Consider the following 19,741-nt stretch of genomic DNA (forward strand, 5'->3'; position numbering starts at 1 on the left):
TTGCTTAAGTCACAAACTTTGATTCTTCCCTTTCCCTCACCCTTCAGATTCAGTCCATTGGGAGATCCTGTCAGTTCCACCTTCTACAGGGAAACATTGCATCTGTCCATTTCATGCCTAACTTCCAAGCCTTAGCGGTTGAGCTATAGCCATTCTCCCTCCTTCCTTTTCCTTCTCACCCGGAGGAAGAAGTATCACTGAACAATAAATGGCCTAAAATGCAGAGAGTAGGAAGGAAGAATACATATTCTACAAAAGCCACTCAGGAAACTGAGGACTGATCAGCCTTCCCTGTGCAGCTTGAACAGGCTTCAAACAGACAGATGCCTGCTAAGGACACTGATTTTGCACAGATTTGTTTGAATCCACACAACAGCTGATCTTTTCTAGACGTTCTGCTAGAAATTGACTGCTCATATAAAAAAAAAAGGGGTACGGCTGCCTGCAAGAAGAGCTAAGTAAGGCAAATGAATTCAAAATCTATCAACTCAAGAATCAGCTGGTTGGGAGGCCGAGACGGGCGGATCACGAGGTCAGGAGATCGAGACCATCCTGGCGAACACAGTGAAACCCCATCTCTACTAAGAAATACAAAAAATAGCCGGGCGAGATGGCGGGCGCCTGTAGTCCCAGCTACTCGGGAGGCTGAGGCCGGAGAATGGCGTAAACCCGGGAGGCGGAGCTTGCAGTGAGCTGAGATCCGGCCACTGCACTCCAGCCTGGGCGACAGAGCGAGACTCCGTCTCAAAAAAAATATAAAAAAAAAAAAAAAAAAAAAAAAAGAATCAGCTGGGCAGAGCTTCTTACTCAGAGTTGGAGGAGCAGACAAGAAGGCCCAGGACCTGACCTGAGCCTGATGCCCAGGGAGTGAGCTGGAATCAGGGACAGTGGAGGGTCCTCTGGAGGGCAAGTACCTTGTCCAAAAGCCGTGGACATCTCTAGACTCAGGCCACGCTAGTGGTCAGCCACCGGGTTCCTCAATGACAGAACAAAAGTCTTGATAGGTGAGCGGAGCCACAGTAGGGATCCTGGCTGGATGACACTCAGAAACGTAGGCAAGAAAATCTCAAACACCTAGAGCAGGATGCTGATCTCTTGAGCTCAGCAGTGGTAGTGCCTCCATGATATCATAGTAGTAATAACAGCTACCTTGTTGTTGTTTTTTTTTGAGATGAAGTCTTGCTCTGTCACCCAGGCTGGAGTGCAGTGGCGCTATCTCGGCTCACTGCAAGCTCTGCCTCCCGGGTTCACGCCATTCTCCTGCCTCACCCTCTGGAGTAGCTGGGACTACAGGCGCCCTCCACCACGCCCGGCTAATTTTTTTTTGGTATTTTTAGTAGAGACGGGGTTTCACCGTGTTAGCCAGGACGGTCTCAATCTCCTGACCTCGTGATCCACCCGCCTCGGCCTCCTAAAGTGCTGGGATTACAGGCATGAGCCACCACGCCCAGCCCACAGCTAGCCTTTATTAAGCATCTACTATGTGCCAAGCACTAGAAGCACTTTTTAGAAATCTTTACCAAAACCTATACAGAGAATACTGCTTTTATCCCCATTTCACAGAAAGGGAATGGAGGCTTAGAGATGTGATACTCCTCAGTAGTGGAGCCAGGATTAGAACCCTGCAAGTCAGTCTTCACTCCTCCAGATTTTGTTTTAATTTTCAATCTGGATGAAAACTTTGCAGTATTTCCACTGTCATGGAATAACAAGACTCTCGCTGATGTCTTTTCGATTTACAGACCTGACTTCATTAACCACTATGATCATGTTTTCGGTAATCACCACTTCCCTCCTAAGAAGTCAGAGGGGCATGCCTTTCTCCCTGTTCCTTATCCTCCAAGCCTTCCATCCAGTGAAGTCCAGGCTGCAGGCAAGGAAGCCTATTCACACGAGGCTGAGATGGAGTCACCAGGCTAGAGTCGGGGCATGGCTCCACTAGCCAGAGGCAGCCTGGTCAGAGGAAAATTAGGCCCTACTCCTTGGAGGGGCCTGAAGGATGCTGCAGGTTACCAGGGCAGGGGCAGAAAGCTGGGAAGTAGACAGCAGCCTAGGGAGAGACATGAGCCTCAGGAATGGGGTAGAAACCCAGTTACCATGTGAAGAACAAACTAGCCATAAGAGAGCTTGTGGAAGGACTGAGGCAGACATGGGCTGTATCTCATCCATTCCCTGACTGGTTGTCTGGCTTTGGACAACTAATATCTCTGCAAATAAGAGTAATGATTCTCAGCTATAGTATTATGAGTATTACATGAAACCTAAGCAAAGTACCTGGCATATAGTAGGTACTCAATAAAGAAAGTTAATGGTGGCCAGGTGTGGTAGCTCACTGTAATCCCAGCACTTTGGGAGGCCAAGGCGTGCAGATCACCTGAGGGTCAGGTGTTCGAGACCAACCTGGTCAACATGGCGAAACCCCGTCTCTACTTAAAAAATACAAATATTAGCCAGGTGTGGTGGCACACACCTAGAATCCCAGCTACTTAGGAAGCTGAGATAGGAGAATTGCTTGAACCCAGGAGGCGGAGGTTGCAGTGAGCCGAGACCACACCACTGCACTCCAGCCTGGGCGACAGAGCAAGACTCTGTCCTCACCAAAAAGAAAGCTAAAACGGCAATAATACTTGCTCCAAAGTTTTAGACTAGAGGGACTCAATTATCTCCCACACCAAATCAGGATTGATTTGGAGAACCAGGGATGTGGATAATGCTACATGTGGAACTCAAGAGTACCCATCTGTTGAGGGGAGAAGGAAACATGATACAGAAACCCATGGGAATATATAAAAATTCAGAGTTATGTGTTCCCCAGCTTCGAGATGGGCTGCTCCCCAACTGAAAAAGTGCTGCAGATGTTAGTTGATAACTGAAGTCTAGATATTCTCGAATGTTATTATATACATCAGTTAATATCTTCAACTACTTCTCTTTACTTCCCTTAACTTTCCCACCCCTCCACCTCCTATTCTACCCACAGCTAAAAGACAGAGGTGTAGGGGAGGCAGCAAGGGGTTCTCTGCTTTGGACATTCACTCTGCCCTTCATTCAGTAACAATGTGGCTCAAGTTCCTGCTGTCGTCATATTAATAATACTAATTGCATTTCTGGGTGCCTGCTATAATCTGGTTCTTTCTAGTGGTTTGGGGAGTTTTAAAAAGTCAATCACACACACTTCATGTGTCCACATAACCACTCAGGTATCACCATCTAGCATCCCATATAGCACCCACTGGCAGGGAGATTTGGGAAATGGAAGAATTCCGACATGAAAAGCCTCTTGCACTTGACCCAATCTTTGATGCACAAATTTGAATCAGGAGAACTTTGTGTGTGTGGCACCTACTCTCCTCCCTTCAGCCACACTCCTTTTATGCGCAACTCCCATACCTTTCCCTTCCTTCCCAGAAAACCCAGGGGCCCCTGAGGTTCAGTGGGCTCAAAGAATAGTGAGTACTAGTGCTCCGACCTTTTTAAAAACAATGCCCCACCTTTCTTTCCTTAAACTCTTCCCAGACCCTAGTAAGCATTGAAGGGGCTGATGGGTGAAAGTGCTTCATCTTTTGGGGCAGAGGAGACCCCAGCCTGCTAGGCTAGGCAGTTCTCCAGCAGTGAGCATGTTGCATGCCTAGGCAGAGGGAAGACTTGAAGTGGGAGAAACTCCCAGGGCCTCCTACAACATGGCAGGCTGGGGGTGGCTTCTGCTGCCGCAGGGGAAGTAAATGACAGCGTTGTAGACTGGTTTGGCCTTGGTGGAGTCCCAAGTTTCTGTTGGGAGGGCCCTGGGTAACCTCATGGTTCTTCTCTCTGTGGGTCAATACAGGTTCAAAGTTTCCTTCTGCACTTTTGGCAAGGAATGCCGCCCCACATGCTGCCTGTGCTGGGCTCCTCCACAGTGGTGAACATTGTCGGCGTGTGTGACTCCATCCTCTACAAAGCTATCTCCGGGGTGCTGATGCCCACCGTGCTGCAGGCATTACCTGACAGGTGGGCATGCTTACTCTTGTCTTCCTTCATGGCTGGTCCACAGAAGGGACTGTTCTGCTTCTCTTGTACTGAAAACCATGCACTGTCCAGAGGCCTCCCTTGTAAAGACCATTAATATTGAACTCTTAAATATTAACGTTTATTTATATTTTGGAATATAAATAAACCGTTAATATTTTGAACCATTTGTGTGGCTTAAAATTCAAAGGTATAAGATGGTGTACAGTAAGCAATCTCCCCACCAGACTCCTGTCCCCAGACAACCCAGTCCTTTCCCAGAACATCAGATAGAATCATTTTCTTGGAGTCTGACCAGATCTGATATGCACATGTAATCAATACGTATAATATACTGTTTTTCTTACTGAAATGGTGACATACACTATATACTGTTCTGTGCCTTGCTGTAAAACGAAACAACTTAACCTTGAAGTTTGTGCTGGACAGCTTCCATGCCCCTCCAGATGTACTCTCCACACTTCATGCTGCCTTCTGCTGGGGCTGGGGGTGGGGCATATGCTGATAGCATGGGCCACCACACAGGGTGCTTCTCAGGGAGGGATGGAGGGAGGAGAGTGAAGTCAGGAGATGGATTATCTGGCCCCCTCCCTGTGAGATTGTGTCAGGCTGGCTGGGTTCCTTCACTGGGCTGTGTTCCCTTCCAGGCAACTTTCCAGGCTGTCCTTGGGCACAGGGTGGATGAGAGCCTGTGGTCTGAGCCTTAGGTCACAGCAGTCTCCCTTACAGTTCCTCTACCTCGTCCACACCTTTGTGACATGTCCCTTGTAAATAAACCCACCCATTTACAGTGGCACTCCTTCCTGTGGGGACTGTTACAAAGCACATTCCACATCCATCTATAAGGAGCTTTTCTCTTTTTCACAACTGTATAGGGTTCCACCATCTTGCATTTAGTCGATTCTCTTGATATTTCCAGTTTTGTCCTACTACAAACAACACTGTGATGAATGACATTTCATTTACCTTTTCTTTTTTTTTTTAAACATGGTGAAGTGTGTTAGTTTCCTGTGACTACTGTAACAAATTACCACAAACTGGCAAAGTGACTTAAAATAACAGAAAAGGTATTCTCCCACACTTATGGAGGCCAGAAGTCCCAAATCAAGCATTGGCAGGGCTGGTTCCTTACCGAGGCTCTGAGGAAAAATATGTGCCATGCCTGTCTTCTGCTTCCGGTGTTGCCAGCAATCCTTGGTGTTTCTTGGCTTGCAGACGCATCACTCTAATCTCTGCCTACACCTTCACAGTGCTTCCTGCTCTGTGTGTGTATGTGATTTTCAATCTGTATACCTTTTCCGCACCCCCGTCTTACTGCACTGGCTAAAATCTTTAGGATGATGTCCTAGCCTAGGCAAGGGTGGACATCTTTGCATTTTCCCTGACCTTAAGGGGAAAGCATTCAGTATTTACTATAAAATACAATGCTAGCTACAGGTTTTTAATATCAGGTTGAATGTGTGTGTGTTTGTGTGTATGTATGTATGTATGTATTATTATTATTATTATTATTATTGAGATGGAGTTTTGCTCTTGTTGCCCAGGCTGGAGTGCAATGGCACAGTCTTGGCTCACTGCAACCTCTGCCTCCCGGGTTCAAGTGATTCTCCTGCCTCAGCCTCCCAAATAGCTGAGATTACAGGTGTGTACCACCATGCCTGGCTAATTTTTTGTATTTTTCGTAGAGATGGGGTTTCACCATGTTGGCCAGGCTGGTATCGAACTCCTGACCTCAAGTGATCCACCCGCCTCAGCCTCCCAATGTGCTGGGATTATAGGTGTGAGCCTCGGCACCTGGCCAATTATTTTTTTTTTAAGATGAAGTCTGTTCTGTTGCCCAGGCGGGAGTACAGTGGTGCAATCATTGATCACTGCTCACTGCCACCTCAAACTCCTGGGTTCAAGTGATCCTCCTGCCTCAGCCTGTGGCATAGCTAACTATAGGCATGCATCACAGGACCTGGCTAATTTTTTTTTTTTTTTTTTTTTTTTTTTTTTTGAGACAGAGTCTCGCTCTGTCGCCCAGGCTGGAGTGCAGTGGCCGGATCTCAGCTCACTGCAAGCTCCGCCTCCCGGGTTTACGCCATTCTCCTGCCTCAGCCTCCCGAGTAGCTGGGACTACAGGCGCCCGCCACCTCGCCCGGCTAGTTTTTTGTATTTTTTTAGTAGAGACGGGGTTTCACCAGGTTAGCCAGGATGGTCTCGATCTCCTGACCTTGTGATCCGCCCGTCTCGGCCTCCCAAAGTGCTGGGATTACAGGCTTGAGCCACCGCGCCCGGCCAACCTGGCTAATTTAAAAAAAAAAAATTTTTTTTTTAGAGATAAGGTCTCACTATTCAGCCTAGGCTGGTGGTCATAAATTTTTAAAAAAACATATTGCTAGATCTGAATTGTTAATATTTTGTTCAGAGGGTTTTATAGTTCATCAAAGTTATTTGATCAATAATGAAAGTTTTTCATCTTTAGTTTTCATAATGTCTTTCTCTTATTTAGATATCAGAGGAACCCTGGCCTCATAAATGAGTTGAAAAATGTTCCCTCTCTTTTTTTTTTGGAGGAGTTAGTGTAGAATTTTATCTAAATTTTTTAAATTCATAATATTTTCTTATCCTTTTAATATCTGTAGGCTCTGTAGTGATGTGTCCTTTCTCATTCCTGATGTAGGTAATTTGTGTTTTCTGTCCTTTTTCTTGGTCAGTGTGACTAGAAATGTATCAAAGTTATTGATCTCAAAAAGTAGCTTTTGGTTTCTCTGGTTTCTTGTTTTCTGTTTTCAATTTTATTGACTTCTGTTTTTTATCTTTATTCCTCCCTTTTTGTGCTTGCTTTGGGTTTATTTTGCTCTTCTTTTTTTAATTTCTTTAAGTGAAAGCTTAGGTTGTTGATTATAAATCTTTCTACTTTCCTAATGAAAGCATTTAATGCTGTAAATTTTATTCTAATCTCTACTTAGCTGCACCCCACAAATTGTGATATGTTGGGTTTTCATTTTAATTCAAAATATTTTCTACTTTCTCCTGTGAATTCCTCTTTGATCTATGGGGTATTTAGTAGTAAACTGTTTAATTTCTAAATATTTGGGGATTTTCAAGATATCTTCCTATTAATAATTTCTAGTTTAATTCCCTTCTGGTCATATTATATATATCATTTTATATCAATTCTTTTAAGTCGATACTTGTTTCATGCTCCAGAATGTGGCCTATGTTGGTGAATGTGCTATGTGTACCTGAAAAAGCTATATATTCTGGTATCATTAGGTTAATTGTCAACTAGGTCAATTTAATTGATAGTGTTGTTTCAATTTTCTTTGTCTTTACTGATTTTCTGTCGATTTGTTCTACTGATTAGCAATAGAGAATATAGACACCTCCAGCTCTAATTGTAAATTTGTCTATTTCTATACATTTTTGCTTCATGTATTTTGAAGCTCTGTTGTTAAACGCATACAAATTAGAACTGTTATGTCTTATTGGTGAATTGACTTCTTTTCATAATGTCTTCTTTTATCTTTCATAATATTTCTTGTTCAGAGGTTTACTTTGTCTGTTTAATACAGCTAACTCCAGGTTTTTTTTAAATTAGTGTTTGCATGACATTTTTTTCCACCCTGTTAATTTGTCTTTATATTTGAAGTAGATTTCTTATAGCCAACATACAAACATAGAGGGAGGTCTTTCTTTTTTATTGTCTGGCAATTTTCCTTTTTAGTTGGTATGGTATGTATAGATCTTTATATTTCATGTAATTAAATATATGGTTCAATTAAGATCTTCCCTCTTCCTAGTTGTTTTCTATTAGTTTGATCAGTTTTTGCTTCTTTATTCCTCTTTTTTTGTCTAATTTTGTGTTAATTATTTTCATCATCCCATTTATCTCCATGGCTGGCTTTTTTTTTCCCCCTCTCTGAGACAAGGTCTTACTCTATCACCCAGGCTCCAGCTGGAGTACAGTGGCACAAACACGGCTCACTGCAGACTCAACATCCTGGGCTCAAGCAATCCTCCCATCTCGGTCTCCTGAGTAGCTGGAATTACAGGCATGTGCCACTAAGCCTGGCTAATTGTTTTACTTTTACATAGAGGTGGGGTCTTGCCGTGTTTCCTAGGTTGGCTTGAACTCCTGGGCTCAAGGAATCCTCCTGCCTGTCTCCCAAAGTGCTGGGATTACAGGTGTGAGCCACCATGCCTGGCCATGATTGTCTTTTTAAAAATACCTCTTTAAAAAAAATTTTTACTAGTTGTTTTAAGTTTGTATATCTTTAATTATAATATACCTTCAAATAATATTATACTGCTTCACATGTATATAAGAATCAACACTATACTCCCAATTTGTATCCCATTTTTTATGCTATTGTTGTCATAGATTTTGTTTTTGTATATGCTATAAACTCCTAAAACATTATAACTATTTTTGCTTTAGATAACTATCTTTGAGAATGATTAAAGATATGAAAAAATATTTTATATCTGCTTTCATTCACATGATTCCTAATCTTCATTTCTTTATGTATATCCAACTCATCTGTATAATATATGAGTTGGATATGTAATCATAGTCCTCTGCCTGCAAAATTTTCTTTAATGTTTCTCACATTGCAGGTCTAGTGGTAACAAATTATTTGTTTTTCTCTGTCTGAAGAAGTCTTTATTTCTCTTTCAATTTGAAAAATACTTTCACTGGGTATGGTATTCTGAATTAACAAGTTTTTTACTTTTGGCGTTTTAAACATTTCACTCCATTGTTTTTGGCTTGCATGTTTGTTTTTTGTGCATCTTTGCTCCTCTGTAGGCAGTGTGCCTTTTTTCCTCGGATGCCTTCAAGACTTTCTCTGTCTTTGGTTTTTCAGTCTCTGTCTTTGGTTTTCAGCTGTTCAACCATGATGTATCTCAATGCTTTGTGTTGTTTTCAATCCTGCTTGGGGCTTTCTGAGCTTCTTGGATCTGTGCTTTGATGTATTTCATTATTTTTGGAAAATACCCATCCATTATCTTCTTCTCTGCTTTCTCTCTTTTTTCTTCTCCTGGTATTTCAATTACAAGTATGTTAGGCCATTTGATACTGTCCCACAACTCCTGGATGCTCGATTTTGCTTGTTCTCTACTCATTTTTCTCTTTGTGTTTTAAATGGAGTAATTTTTATTGACATATCTTCAGGTTCACTGATTCTTTCATTTGCTATGTCAATGCTACTAATGAGACTATTGAAGGCATTCTTTATCCCCATTACTGTACTTTGTTTTTATGTCTATTTCTAATATTACAATTCTTTTAAAAGTAATTTCTGTGTTCTGGCTGGGTGCAGTGTGGCTCACACCTGTAATCCTAGTGCTTTGGGAGACGGAGGCAGAAGGGTCACTTGAGGGCAGCCTAGACAACATAGCAAGATCCTGTCTCTACAAAAAAAATTAGCTGGGTATAGTAGCTCATGCCTATAGTCTAGCCACTAAAGATACTGAGGCGGGAAGATAACTTGAGCTCAGAAATTTGAGGTTACAGTGAATCATGATCCAGGCTGGATGACAGAGCAAGATCCTATCTCTAATAATTATTATTATCACATTAATTATTAATATATTAATTAATAATTCATGTAATAATAGGAATTATTTATATGTTGTTCTGAAATTCCTCCTCTGTTCCTGCTTGTTTACTTTTTCCATTAGAGCCTTTGACACATTAGTCATAGTTATTTTAAATTTTAAATTACCTGTCTGATAGTCTGGTTATGTTGATTGTTTTGTTTCTTGACAGTAGGTTCTATTTCTTAATTTTCTGTTTATCTCATAATTTTTATTGGCTGCCAAACAGTGTGTAGAAGAGTAGAGACTGGGATAAATAATACTTAAGCCTGGAACTGGGATAAGTATTCCCATTTCCCTTAGGTTCATTCCCCTTGAGGCAGTCTATTTGGGACTTCATTGCATTTGGGTTTTGTCATTCCTATGGTTACCTTTAGTGTAGCACCAGATTTAAATTATTCTGGGGTATTTTGTGCTTAAGTTGGAGATTTGTTGGGTTGTTTCCCTTAATGTGCCTGCTCCTTTACCTTTAGGCCGTCCCTATGCACACAGTTGCTTAAGACTTGGTGCTTGTTAGCCTGATTGGAGCTGAAAAGTCGGGAAGTGGGTTCTTTTTTGTTCAGCCCTGTTTCAGTCTCAAGCAAGCCCTGTGCTTTGGATCTCAGAGTTGGGCACTCTCAGTGATCTTGACTCATTGCAGAGACATATCTGTAGTGATCTGAGCCCTTGGTGGTTTCCAGCAGGGTTAGAGAGCTTTCTCTTTTCATCTTTCCCCCACCTACAATGGGTCTTCCCTATTCCCTGGGGTCAACAGTGTTTTCTGCTCTTCCCCTAGTCAACTGAGGCTTTTGATCCATAAGGGAGAAAGGTCTTGGTGGAACTTCATGCTTTTTCCACTGCAACAGCTGTTCCCTTCCTCCAAACATATACCTCTCAGAAAGGCTTCTTCTGTCCTCCTGTCCTGTCCCCAGTCTTCCTCATGAACACCTGGTGAGGCCTGTGCAGAAGGGCTTGCAAATAGATGTGAACTTCCCTTGTATCTGTCATTCCAAGAGTTCTATACTCTCATGGTAGTTCATACTGGCCCGTTAGCTATTTGTTAAAACTGTTAGCAAAATTTATTTCACCCACTTGTATGTAATGCCCTATTTTCTTCTTTCTATTGCAAGTGAGCCAGTCCCCAAGTCCTTCTCTCATTGGAGGTGCCTTTCTTTCCATAAATTCCAGGCTACGTGATTGTGACCTCAGCTCTCTAATGGTTTAAAGAAAAGTTGTAATTTTGTAGATTATCTGGCTTTTTCTTGTTATGGTGGGAGTGATGCTCTTTCCAGCTTTCCACATTGTAGATGGAACAGAAATACACCCAAATAGGCTAACAAAGGTTACCTCCAGAGGCGATTATGGCCAAATTTTAGTCTCATCCTTTTCTGCATTATTCAAATGTTCTACATTAAGACCAAATTTCAATTTTTATAATAATATGTATATGTCTATATTATATATGTAGGAGCCATTTAGGGCTTCGTGTTATTAAAATCTTTCTCAGGCACTGATCAAGCGAACTGAGGCTAAATCTCCACTTATATTTTTTACCACAAAGGTATCTTCTGAGGATTTAATAAAACCCATCTTTATAAGAAAGATTCACATACTTTTAATAATGCTTTATAGGTATTAAACACACACATACACACATGGCATTTGCTGTTTATTGCAAAGCAGTTTGTGGGGTACAAATGAAATGTTAACCCCTCCCTTCCTATCTATAATTGACTTATTTTTACAGATGTGGAGGTTAAAGTTTAAAAGCTGAAATGAGGGCCAGGCATGGTGGCTCATGCCTGTAATCCCAGCACTTTGGGAGGCCCAGGCGATGAATCACTTGAGGCCAGGAGTTTGAGAACAGCCTGGCCAATGTATCGAAACCCCATCTCTATGAAAAATACAAAAATTAAGTGGGCGTGGTGGTGGGCGCCTGTAATCCCAGCTATTTGGGTGGCTGAGGCACAAGAATCACTTGAATCCAGGAGGCGGAGGTTGCAGTGAGCTGAGATTGCACCACTGTACTCCAGCCTGGGTGACAGAGCAAGACCCTGTCTAAAAAAAAAATAAATAAATAAATAAAGAGGGTTGAAATGACTCGTCTACCTTCACCTGCAAATAAATAAAATGGTCAGGACTCAAATATTTATTCAAGAAAACCACAAATGTTCATTCATTCATTAAACAAATGTTTATTGATTACTACAATGTGCTAGGGACTGTGCTAGGTCCTGGAATACAGCACTACATAAGATAAGCATGCTCCCTGCCCTCATTGAGTTACAGTCTGCCAAAGGAGGCTGTTAAAAATTACGTGGCTACGTAATTACCACTGCAATCTTTGGCTTACAAATCAAGTGCCTTTTTCATTAAATCAGGAAGACAAATTTATTCAAAAGATCAGGCTCCAACTGACTTTTCAGTTTTATATACTCATTCATCCCTCAAACTTGTTTGAGTGCCTTTTCTGTACCAAGCCCTGTGCTTGGCATCATGGAAATAAGAATTGGCACTAGAAGTTCTCACTCATGACCCTGGGCAGACCCAGGCTGAGGCACAGCTCCCTACCCCCTAGCTCAGACCCATCCCATCCTTTCCAACTCAGAAAAGCATATTGAAATTCAGGGGAATAAAAATACACTATTATAGAGATAACCATGGATCATACACTCCCATTTATAGGAAAGGGAAATCATTCTCAAACTGGAGTTTTTCACTTCTTCCAAGCAATCTTGGCACAGTGGTTGTTAATAACAATTGGGTTAGCTAAAGTAAGAAAGTATGTGTGTATGCATCTGTGTGTGTGTGTGTGTGCATGTATGTGCGTGCGTGTGTGGTATGGGCAGGAAGGAGAAGTCAAAGAGGCAAAGAAAAGAGTGAGGACCAAGCCTGAAATGCCAAAGGAATAGCAACACTGAACAGAAAAGCAGAAGGCACCAGATATGGGGAGCATATCCAAGGCATGTCAAAGTGCACGATGTGGTACTTTCATCAAAGAGAAGTAGGACAGTGGTTATAGGTCAGATAGACCTAGGCTTGACTCCTGGCTCTAACACTTGCTGCATCTCTTTGGACAAGTAAAATAACTTTTGTGAGCCTCAATTTCTCACCTCTATGTTGGGACTAACAACAGTATGTACTTCTAGGGCTGAAGTGAGGATTAATTAAGAAAGTACATGCGAAGTGTTTAGTAGCTTGGCACACTGTACTCATTAAAAGGTAACTGCTGTTATCACCATTGTTGCAGTTTTACTAGCATCACCACTGATGGTCATTCAGGGAGCTATGAGTGTGAATGTAGGATGTAGGAGAAGGGCTGAAGCTGGAGCTGTAGACTTGGCAACCACCTGCACAAGATGGAGGAAAAGTATGTCCCTAGAAGTGGAGGACACACCCTGGCATCCCAGTCTGGGAAGGAGAGAGATTGAGGGAAAGCAGAGGAAGGAGGTCGAACTGCAGGTATACACCCACAGAGGACAGTATGTCAAGAAGGCATAGATGCTGCAGGAGATGGAGTCAGTTGAGGCTTAGGAAGGCATCTCTTAGATCAGGTGATCAGGTGAGCTGCTATCTGGGGCAAGAGTGTCCAGGCAGAAGGGATGGCAAGTGCAAAGGTCCTGGTGAGGTAAGCAAGGGCCTGGAGTGTTGGAGAAACTGAATGGAGGCTAGTGCTGTGGGGATGGAGTAAGCTGGGGGGACAGTGGGAGGAGCTGCAGCCAGAGATAAGGAGGGTAGGGAGGGGGGCAGTTAGGACAAGGCCCGTTGTCCATCTGGGGATGGAGAACCATTCATTCTTACATTTCACTTAACAAGCATTTCTTATGTGCCTACTATGTGTCTGGCACTATGCTAGGTACTGAGGATACAGTGATAAGCAAAATGGACATAGTCCCTGCCCTCTGCATAGAGGGTACAGTGAGAAAGATGTACAATGATCAGATAATCACACAAGTTGGTATATAACAACAAACTGTCGTAACTACATGGCCATTCAAGAGGAATCATCAGGGGTGCTGACCTGGTCTGGGGGCTTCGGAGAAGGTTTGCATATAGAAGTAACATCTAGTCTGAGATTAGCTGAATAACAAGGAACTGAGTAGGTGAAGAGGGAAGAGATGCTCTTGGCTGAAAGGATACCAGGGGCGAAGGCCCTGAGGGGAGACGACCAATTGGAGGCCAGAGGTCCAGAATGAGGAGAAAGGAAGGTGCAAGGTGGGGCCTTGGGGGCTGCAGCAAGAACTGGGGTTTTTATCCTAAGAATGATGTGAAAGCATTGAGGAGTTTTAATCAAAATTACAGGTGTTTTGGAAATGTCCCTCTCACAATGTGGAAGATAGAGTAGAGGTGGGAAGGTGAGCAGGGCAGGATGGACTCGGGAAGCTACTATAAGTCTGGATGAGAGTTGACGGCAGCCTGAACTAGGGAGAAAAGGGAGAGACGTGGCTGTGCTTGGGAAGTAATTTGGAAGCAAAATCTGTAATATGTGGTAAACGGAAAGAGAGACTATGTCCAAAATAGTGTATGCAAAACTGGATACTTGCCTAAAGAAATTGTAACTGAATTTAATCAAGTCTTTAGAAGCAGACAGGATAGATGGATAGACTATATGACACTACAAGACAGAACTCAACCAAATCAGAGTGTAGGACATTCCAGGGAACAAATACCATGATGTTGCCAATAAATAAATGGCACAAAATAGGGGGGAAAAAAGATTTAAGAAACAGAACAGGGCAATGTTGTATCTTTCATGCAATGTGTGGACCTTGTTTGGATCCTGATTCAAACAAACTAAACATCTGTGGGAGAAATACAGAAATCTGAAGGCAGACTGGGCTGTAGATGATATTAAGGAATTACTGTTCATTCTGTTAGATAAACTAATGGCATGGAGGATTTAAATGCTGCACACACATTGTGTGCATGTGTGTGTATACACGTACACATACGTATTTAAACCTTGCCAATGAGAAATGCACACTCAGTTTTTAGGGGTTAAATGACATCTTGGCTTTGTTCCAAACACTCCAGAAAAGAAAAAGTGGAATATAATCTATTAAACTGGCAAAAATGATGTCAATTGTTGAAGCTGGGTCATGGGTCCTTGGAGGTTTATTATACTATCTGTCTTGGGGTATGTTTGAAATTCTTGAAAATAAAAAAGTTATCAATAAAAATAAAATGATGAAAAATAGAGTTCATACTGAAATAGAGGACACAAGAAAAGAAGCAGGTCCAAGGGGGAAATCACGAGTTCAGCTTGGAGGCCTCTGGGCCAGAGGTGCAAAAGTAAGTGCAGACAGTAAATCTGCACAGACGGGAAATTCACAGATTCAGTGAATCTGTGGGCCTGGAGAAACGACCCGGGGAAGGAAGAAAGCTTTGTGAGATGAGAGACCAGGACTAGACATGAAGCACTGGAAGGCATGCTGACCGGGCAGAGGGCAGGAGTTCTGTGACTGGGGAGGAGCAGCCAGGAGGAGGGATCACAGAAGCCAAGGGAAGTGAGTGTTTCCAAAAGGAGGGCGCAGGTGACAGAATCGAATACCGCCAAGATGTTAAGCAGACAAGAACCATGACAAGTCCACTGGGTTTGGAATCATGCATGGGGGCTGCTTAGGTGAGAGCTGTTTAGGCTGAGGTCAGGAGTGAGGTGAGGAGGGAATGGGAGGTGAAGGAAATGAGACAAAGAATTGGGCAGCACTTTGAAGAAGTCTGTCTGTGATGTGGGAGAAAGGGCAGTGGCTCGAGGGGATAGAGTGGAGGAAATAAAGAGGTTTTTGTTGTTTTTAAAGTGAGACATTCTTAAATACATTAAAATAATGAGCAGGACTGGGCATAGTGGCTCACGCCTGTAATCCCAGTGCTTTGGGAGGCCGAGGTGGGCGGATCACTTGAGATCAGGAGTTCGAGACCAGCCTGGCCAACATGGCAAAAGCCTATCTCTACTAAAAAGACAAAAAATTAGCTGAGCGTGGTGGCGTGTGTCTGTAATCCCAGCTACTCAGAAGGCTGAGGCACGAGAATCACTTGAACCTGGGAGGCGGAGGTTGCAGCGAGCTGAGATTGTGCCACTGCACTTCAGCCTGGGCAACAGAGCAAGACTGTCTCCTAAAAAAACAGATGAGCAGAATGATCTAGTAGAGAAGAAAAAGCTGAATATACAGGAGAAGGGACCGTCAGCAATGTACAATTCCTGAGAAAGCAGCAGGGGACGGCAAGAGGAGGGATCGCTCCTGGATTCTATTAGGGAGAAAGAGATAAACCAGGCAGGTAGCTGAGTGTTGATGACATCCTTCCTCTGTGTTTTTCTGTTTTTTTTTTTTTTTCCCCCGAGAAGTAGGAGGTGATTCCACCCACTGGCAGGGAGGGGAGATTTCGGGAATTGGAGGCATAAGGGTCTTGAAGAAGGTTGGAGATAGCTATGAGAAAGGAAAGAATGAGTGACCAGAGAGAAATGGGGTTGCCCAGCAGGGTGGAGGTTGGTGATTTTGTGTCTGACAGGAGACAGTGGACGAAAGGCTGAACCAGGGCAGCAGGCTAGGCGGTGTTGGTGGAAGGCAAGGATGGTGTGGATGGTCAACAGGGGAGATGTCCCTATATCTGACACAACCAAGGAGGACTTCGTGGAGAACGAACCTAGGCCTGTGAGAAGATGGCTTTGATAGCAAGAGCCAGAAAAGGGGGCCCAGTGTCTTCTCAACTCCAAATTCCCATCTTATTGCAACCTACTGCCCTGCTCAGTGCTTCACCTCTCCAGTTCCCTCCTGCCTCCTGTTCCAATACTGTCTTTGACTCTTGGAATCTAACATGGTTTCAAGGCCCATATCAAGGTTGTTTGCCAATTTAAAACTATGCTGTTGCTTCCCAGTTCCCACCAAATGGCAAGCAGTTTGGTAAGCTGGGTGAGCAGGCATGGCAGTTATGTTGCAAACGGGGTTCCTGCCTGCCTGGGAGGATCGGACAAGACTGGGCTTTCTTAGGCCCACGGCCCACTGTCTTCACCCCTCAGACAAGCTCTTCAAAAGCATAAAGGAGCATGTTTTGCTTGCATCTAACTAGTTCTGGATGCCACCAAGCCTTGCAGTGGGCATCAGTGACCAGCAGAATACATTCTGTTCGTGCCCTTCCCAGACTCACCCGCTCTCCGCAGGGCTTGGGCTGTTGGCACTGTCTCTGAGGTTGCTCTTACAAATGGCACCTATTGGTAGCAGCCCAAACATGATTAGGGGAAATAAAAACCTGTAGGGGACTGTGGGAGGAACTGAGCAACATGGGCAGCACTTAAAACTCATCGTTTCTCTTTCTAGCTTAACTCAGGTGATTCGAAAGTTTGCCAAGCAACTGGATGAGTGGCTAAAAGTGGCTCTCCACGACCTCCCAGAAAACTTGCGAAACATCAAGTTCGAATGTAAGTACTGAGTTGGGAGTGAAAGGGAAGAGAGAATTACATTTTAGTGCCAAATATTTTACGTAAGTTGTTAATAACAATAGTAGCAGCAGCTACTGTTTACTGGTTGACTATAAAGCACCAGGTATTATACTAATTATGTATATACACATATTTAATCCTCATAAAATGTTTATTATAGGTGGCACACTTCTTCCTTTACAGAGGAGGAGTCAAGCTTAGAGAGGTAGTGCAGAGACAGGATTTTCTCCCAGGTCTGACACCAAAGTTTCTGCTCACCACCACCATCCTCCTTATCTCATTTAATCCTCATGCTGCCTCTGCGATGTAGGAAGTAGTATCTCTATTCTACAGATAAGGCTCTGAGAGGCAAAGAAAGTTGCCCCAAAGCCACGCAGCCACACAGCTGTAAGTAGGGGCAAGGAATCAAACTCAGGTCTGAGATTTCCTTGAAGTTCCTGCCCATAAAATGGTGGTAGCAGGAGAGAGAGAACAGCTTAAGGGCTTCACTCATTCTCTGCCTAATTAGAAAGCCAAATTAATATTTCTCATAAAGGGATTGAGACCGTGAACGCTTTCTTTGCTGAGTGTTGGCGCCCATTCCCCAGCATTAGTTTTGTTTTTCTGTTTCAATCTGCCTGTACTTGCGGGGAGACTCATGTACGGTTTGTTTGTTGCTATTAAAGATGAAATGATTTTCAGTAAAACAAAGTTTTAAAATATACATTTTTAAAGCCCCATTTGAATACAACAGCTTGCTATTCTTGCCCGAAATAAGTGCCAGTGAGCAAAATGAAGGCGATCAAATTACCCTTTCTCCACAGGCAAAGGGAGCCCTTTCAGACGCGCTTTGAGGTTGCCTGCAGTGGCCATCACCTATTGATAAAGCCCGCTTTATTTCATGGCTTTCAGCTCTTTTCTTTTCATGAGCACTAAATTCCACATCACAAAGTTAAAGAAAAAGTAATTAAGGAGAAGGATTAACGATTGATCAGCCTGGAAAATTAGAAGTCTCCCATCTGCCCCCTCCCACCCCCACTCCTCCACCCCACACCTTATTTTTTCAAATCAAGCCAGCTCTGAGTACAAATTAGAATAATCCTAGGGAAATTTCTGACTATTACTTGACCAGTTCAGAAATTACCAAGAAGAATGCCCCCGCACCCATTTTAATTATGCCGACAAAACAAACCTGTTCAAAGTCGGCGGCGAGGAGGTTTGTTGGACCTTCCACCTGTGTGTGTCGGGCGGCGGCTGTTCTTCCCAGGGAGCCCAGCCTGGGAGTGTATTTTGAGAATGTGCAAGGGGTGGAAACAAGCCCCACTCCAACAGCTCTGTAAGAATGAAGAGCTAGGGCAAGCACATGTCTCGTCTGCATTGAAATCCGCAGATATAAGATCACCCTACTTCAAATTATCAGCCTATTATGTCAGTGTAGCAAACAAGACCTTTTCCTAGCTGCAGTCATCATCGAAACATGCAAATAGGTCATGGAGCTCATTTGATAAAAAGGACAGATTATGAATGCAAAGCCAGGTTCCATCCCAGAAGCACCTCCTAGCCCCACACACCGCTGAGGCTCAATCAGGATTTACTATTAGACATACTACTTTTTAAAGGGACTTCTTCAAAGCTTCCACTTGATTCCTGCAATTATTTATGGGGAGAAGTGATTGAGCTTGCAATTAGCGAAATGAAGACAATAATTGCCTTTACTCACGGTTGACTGACGCCACCATTTCTCACACCTGCGAGTGTATCGTGTGCATGACTTTGAAATATGTACCCCGAATGTCACCATTAGGAAATAGTTGTTGAAGCTCACATGGGAGAACAAAGAACCAAGTGCAGGGTTTTGCCAGTGGGTATATAAAATGGGATTGGGCGGTGAGACAAATGTAGGCAAAATAAGCAGCCTACGTTTTGAAATCTGCCCCTGGAAAATCCAAGTTAGAATCATAAAGATTGCAAATATTTCAAACTAATTCTTTTCCCTTTGCAGTGTCGAGAAGGTTCTCCCAAATTCTGAGACGGCAAACATCACTAAATCATCTCTGCCAGGTAGCTGTCCTGCGCTATGTGTTTTAACCACTGCTGAGTCATTGCAAATGAGGGGGCAAATTCACAAAAACAACTTCCTGCAGGATCTTTCAGGTTACCAGGGCACTCTCTCTATTCATTTCTGCAGATAAGGAATGAAAACATTAGCCAATAACTAAATAGTTTCAACTAATATACAAAATAATTTCTGATATCAGTTGCCCCTTAACCTTTCAGATATGTTCTAGGTCCACAGTTCTGTGTTTCTCTTAATTATCCAGCCCAAAACGTATGTAGTGGTTGAATCAAATGATTCAAACAGATTAAGAGGATGATTTGTTTGTTGTATCATCGGAGTTCAAAGTCACATAATATATTCAATATTTGCCCAATTTTGTTTAGTTTTTTCCAGACCTACATTATTTTTAGCACGAAAGTGACATATGCTTGCTATCAAAAACATTTAAAAATATAAGTGTATTAAGTAGAAGTGGAAGATCCCACTGCATGCCCCTACCTACTCTGTAGTTACAGCTTGATGGCACATAAGTACATTTCTATTAATTTTGCACTTTAATGAAGGGACTCTAAGTCTGTTAAGGCAACCGATTAACATTACATTAAAATATTAATGACGTTACAGCAGAGGGGGCAAACCAGTGGCCACAGGCCAAATCTGGCCCTCAGATGTGTGGGGTTATTGTTGTTTGGCTTGAA

At 43.0% G+C, this 19,741-nt stretch overlaps 1 protein-coding gene and 1 long non-coding RNA gene across 4 annotated transcripts in view; one reads left to right on the forward strand and one right to left on the reverse strand.

Annotated features, from left to right (window-relative positions):
* Positions 1-19,741, reverse strand: part of LOC112634091 — a 274,927-nt gene that overhangs the window by 194,703 nt on the left and 60,483 nt on the right. The window lies entirely within an intron of this gene.
* Positions 1-19,741, forward strand: part of RFX4 (regulatory factor X4) — a 179,309-nt gene that overhangs the window by 110,455 nt on the left and 49,113 nt on the right. For all 3 annotated transcript variants that reach the window (XM_025401166.1, XM_025401165.1, XM_025401167.1), the window contains 3 exons: positions 3,824-3,987; positions 16,884-16,984; positions 18,987-19,045. In XM_025401166.1, the coding sequence (XP_025256951.1) occupies positions 3,824-3,987; positions 16,884-16,984; positions 18,987-19,045 (324 nt within the window). The remainder of the gene's footprint in view (positions 1-3,823; positions 3,988-16,883; positions 16,985-18,986; positions 19,046-19,741) is intronic.

This window comes from Theropithecus gelada, chromosome 11 (genome assembly GCF_003255815.1).
Source record: "Theropithecus gelada isolate Dixy chromosome 11, Tgel_1.0, whole genome shotgun sequence".
Lineage (NCBI taxonomy): Eukaryota > Metazoa > Chordata > Mammalia > Primates > Cercopithecidae > Theropithecus > Theropithecus gelada.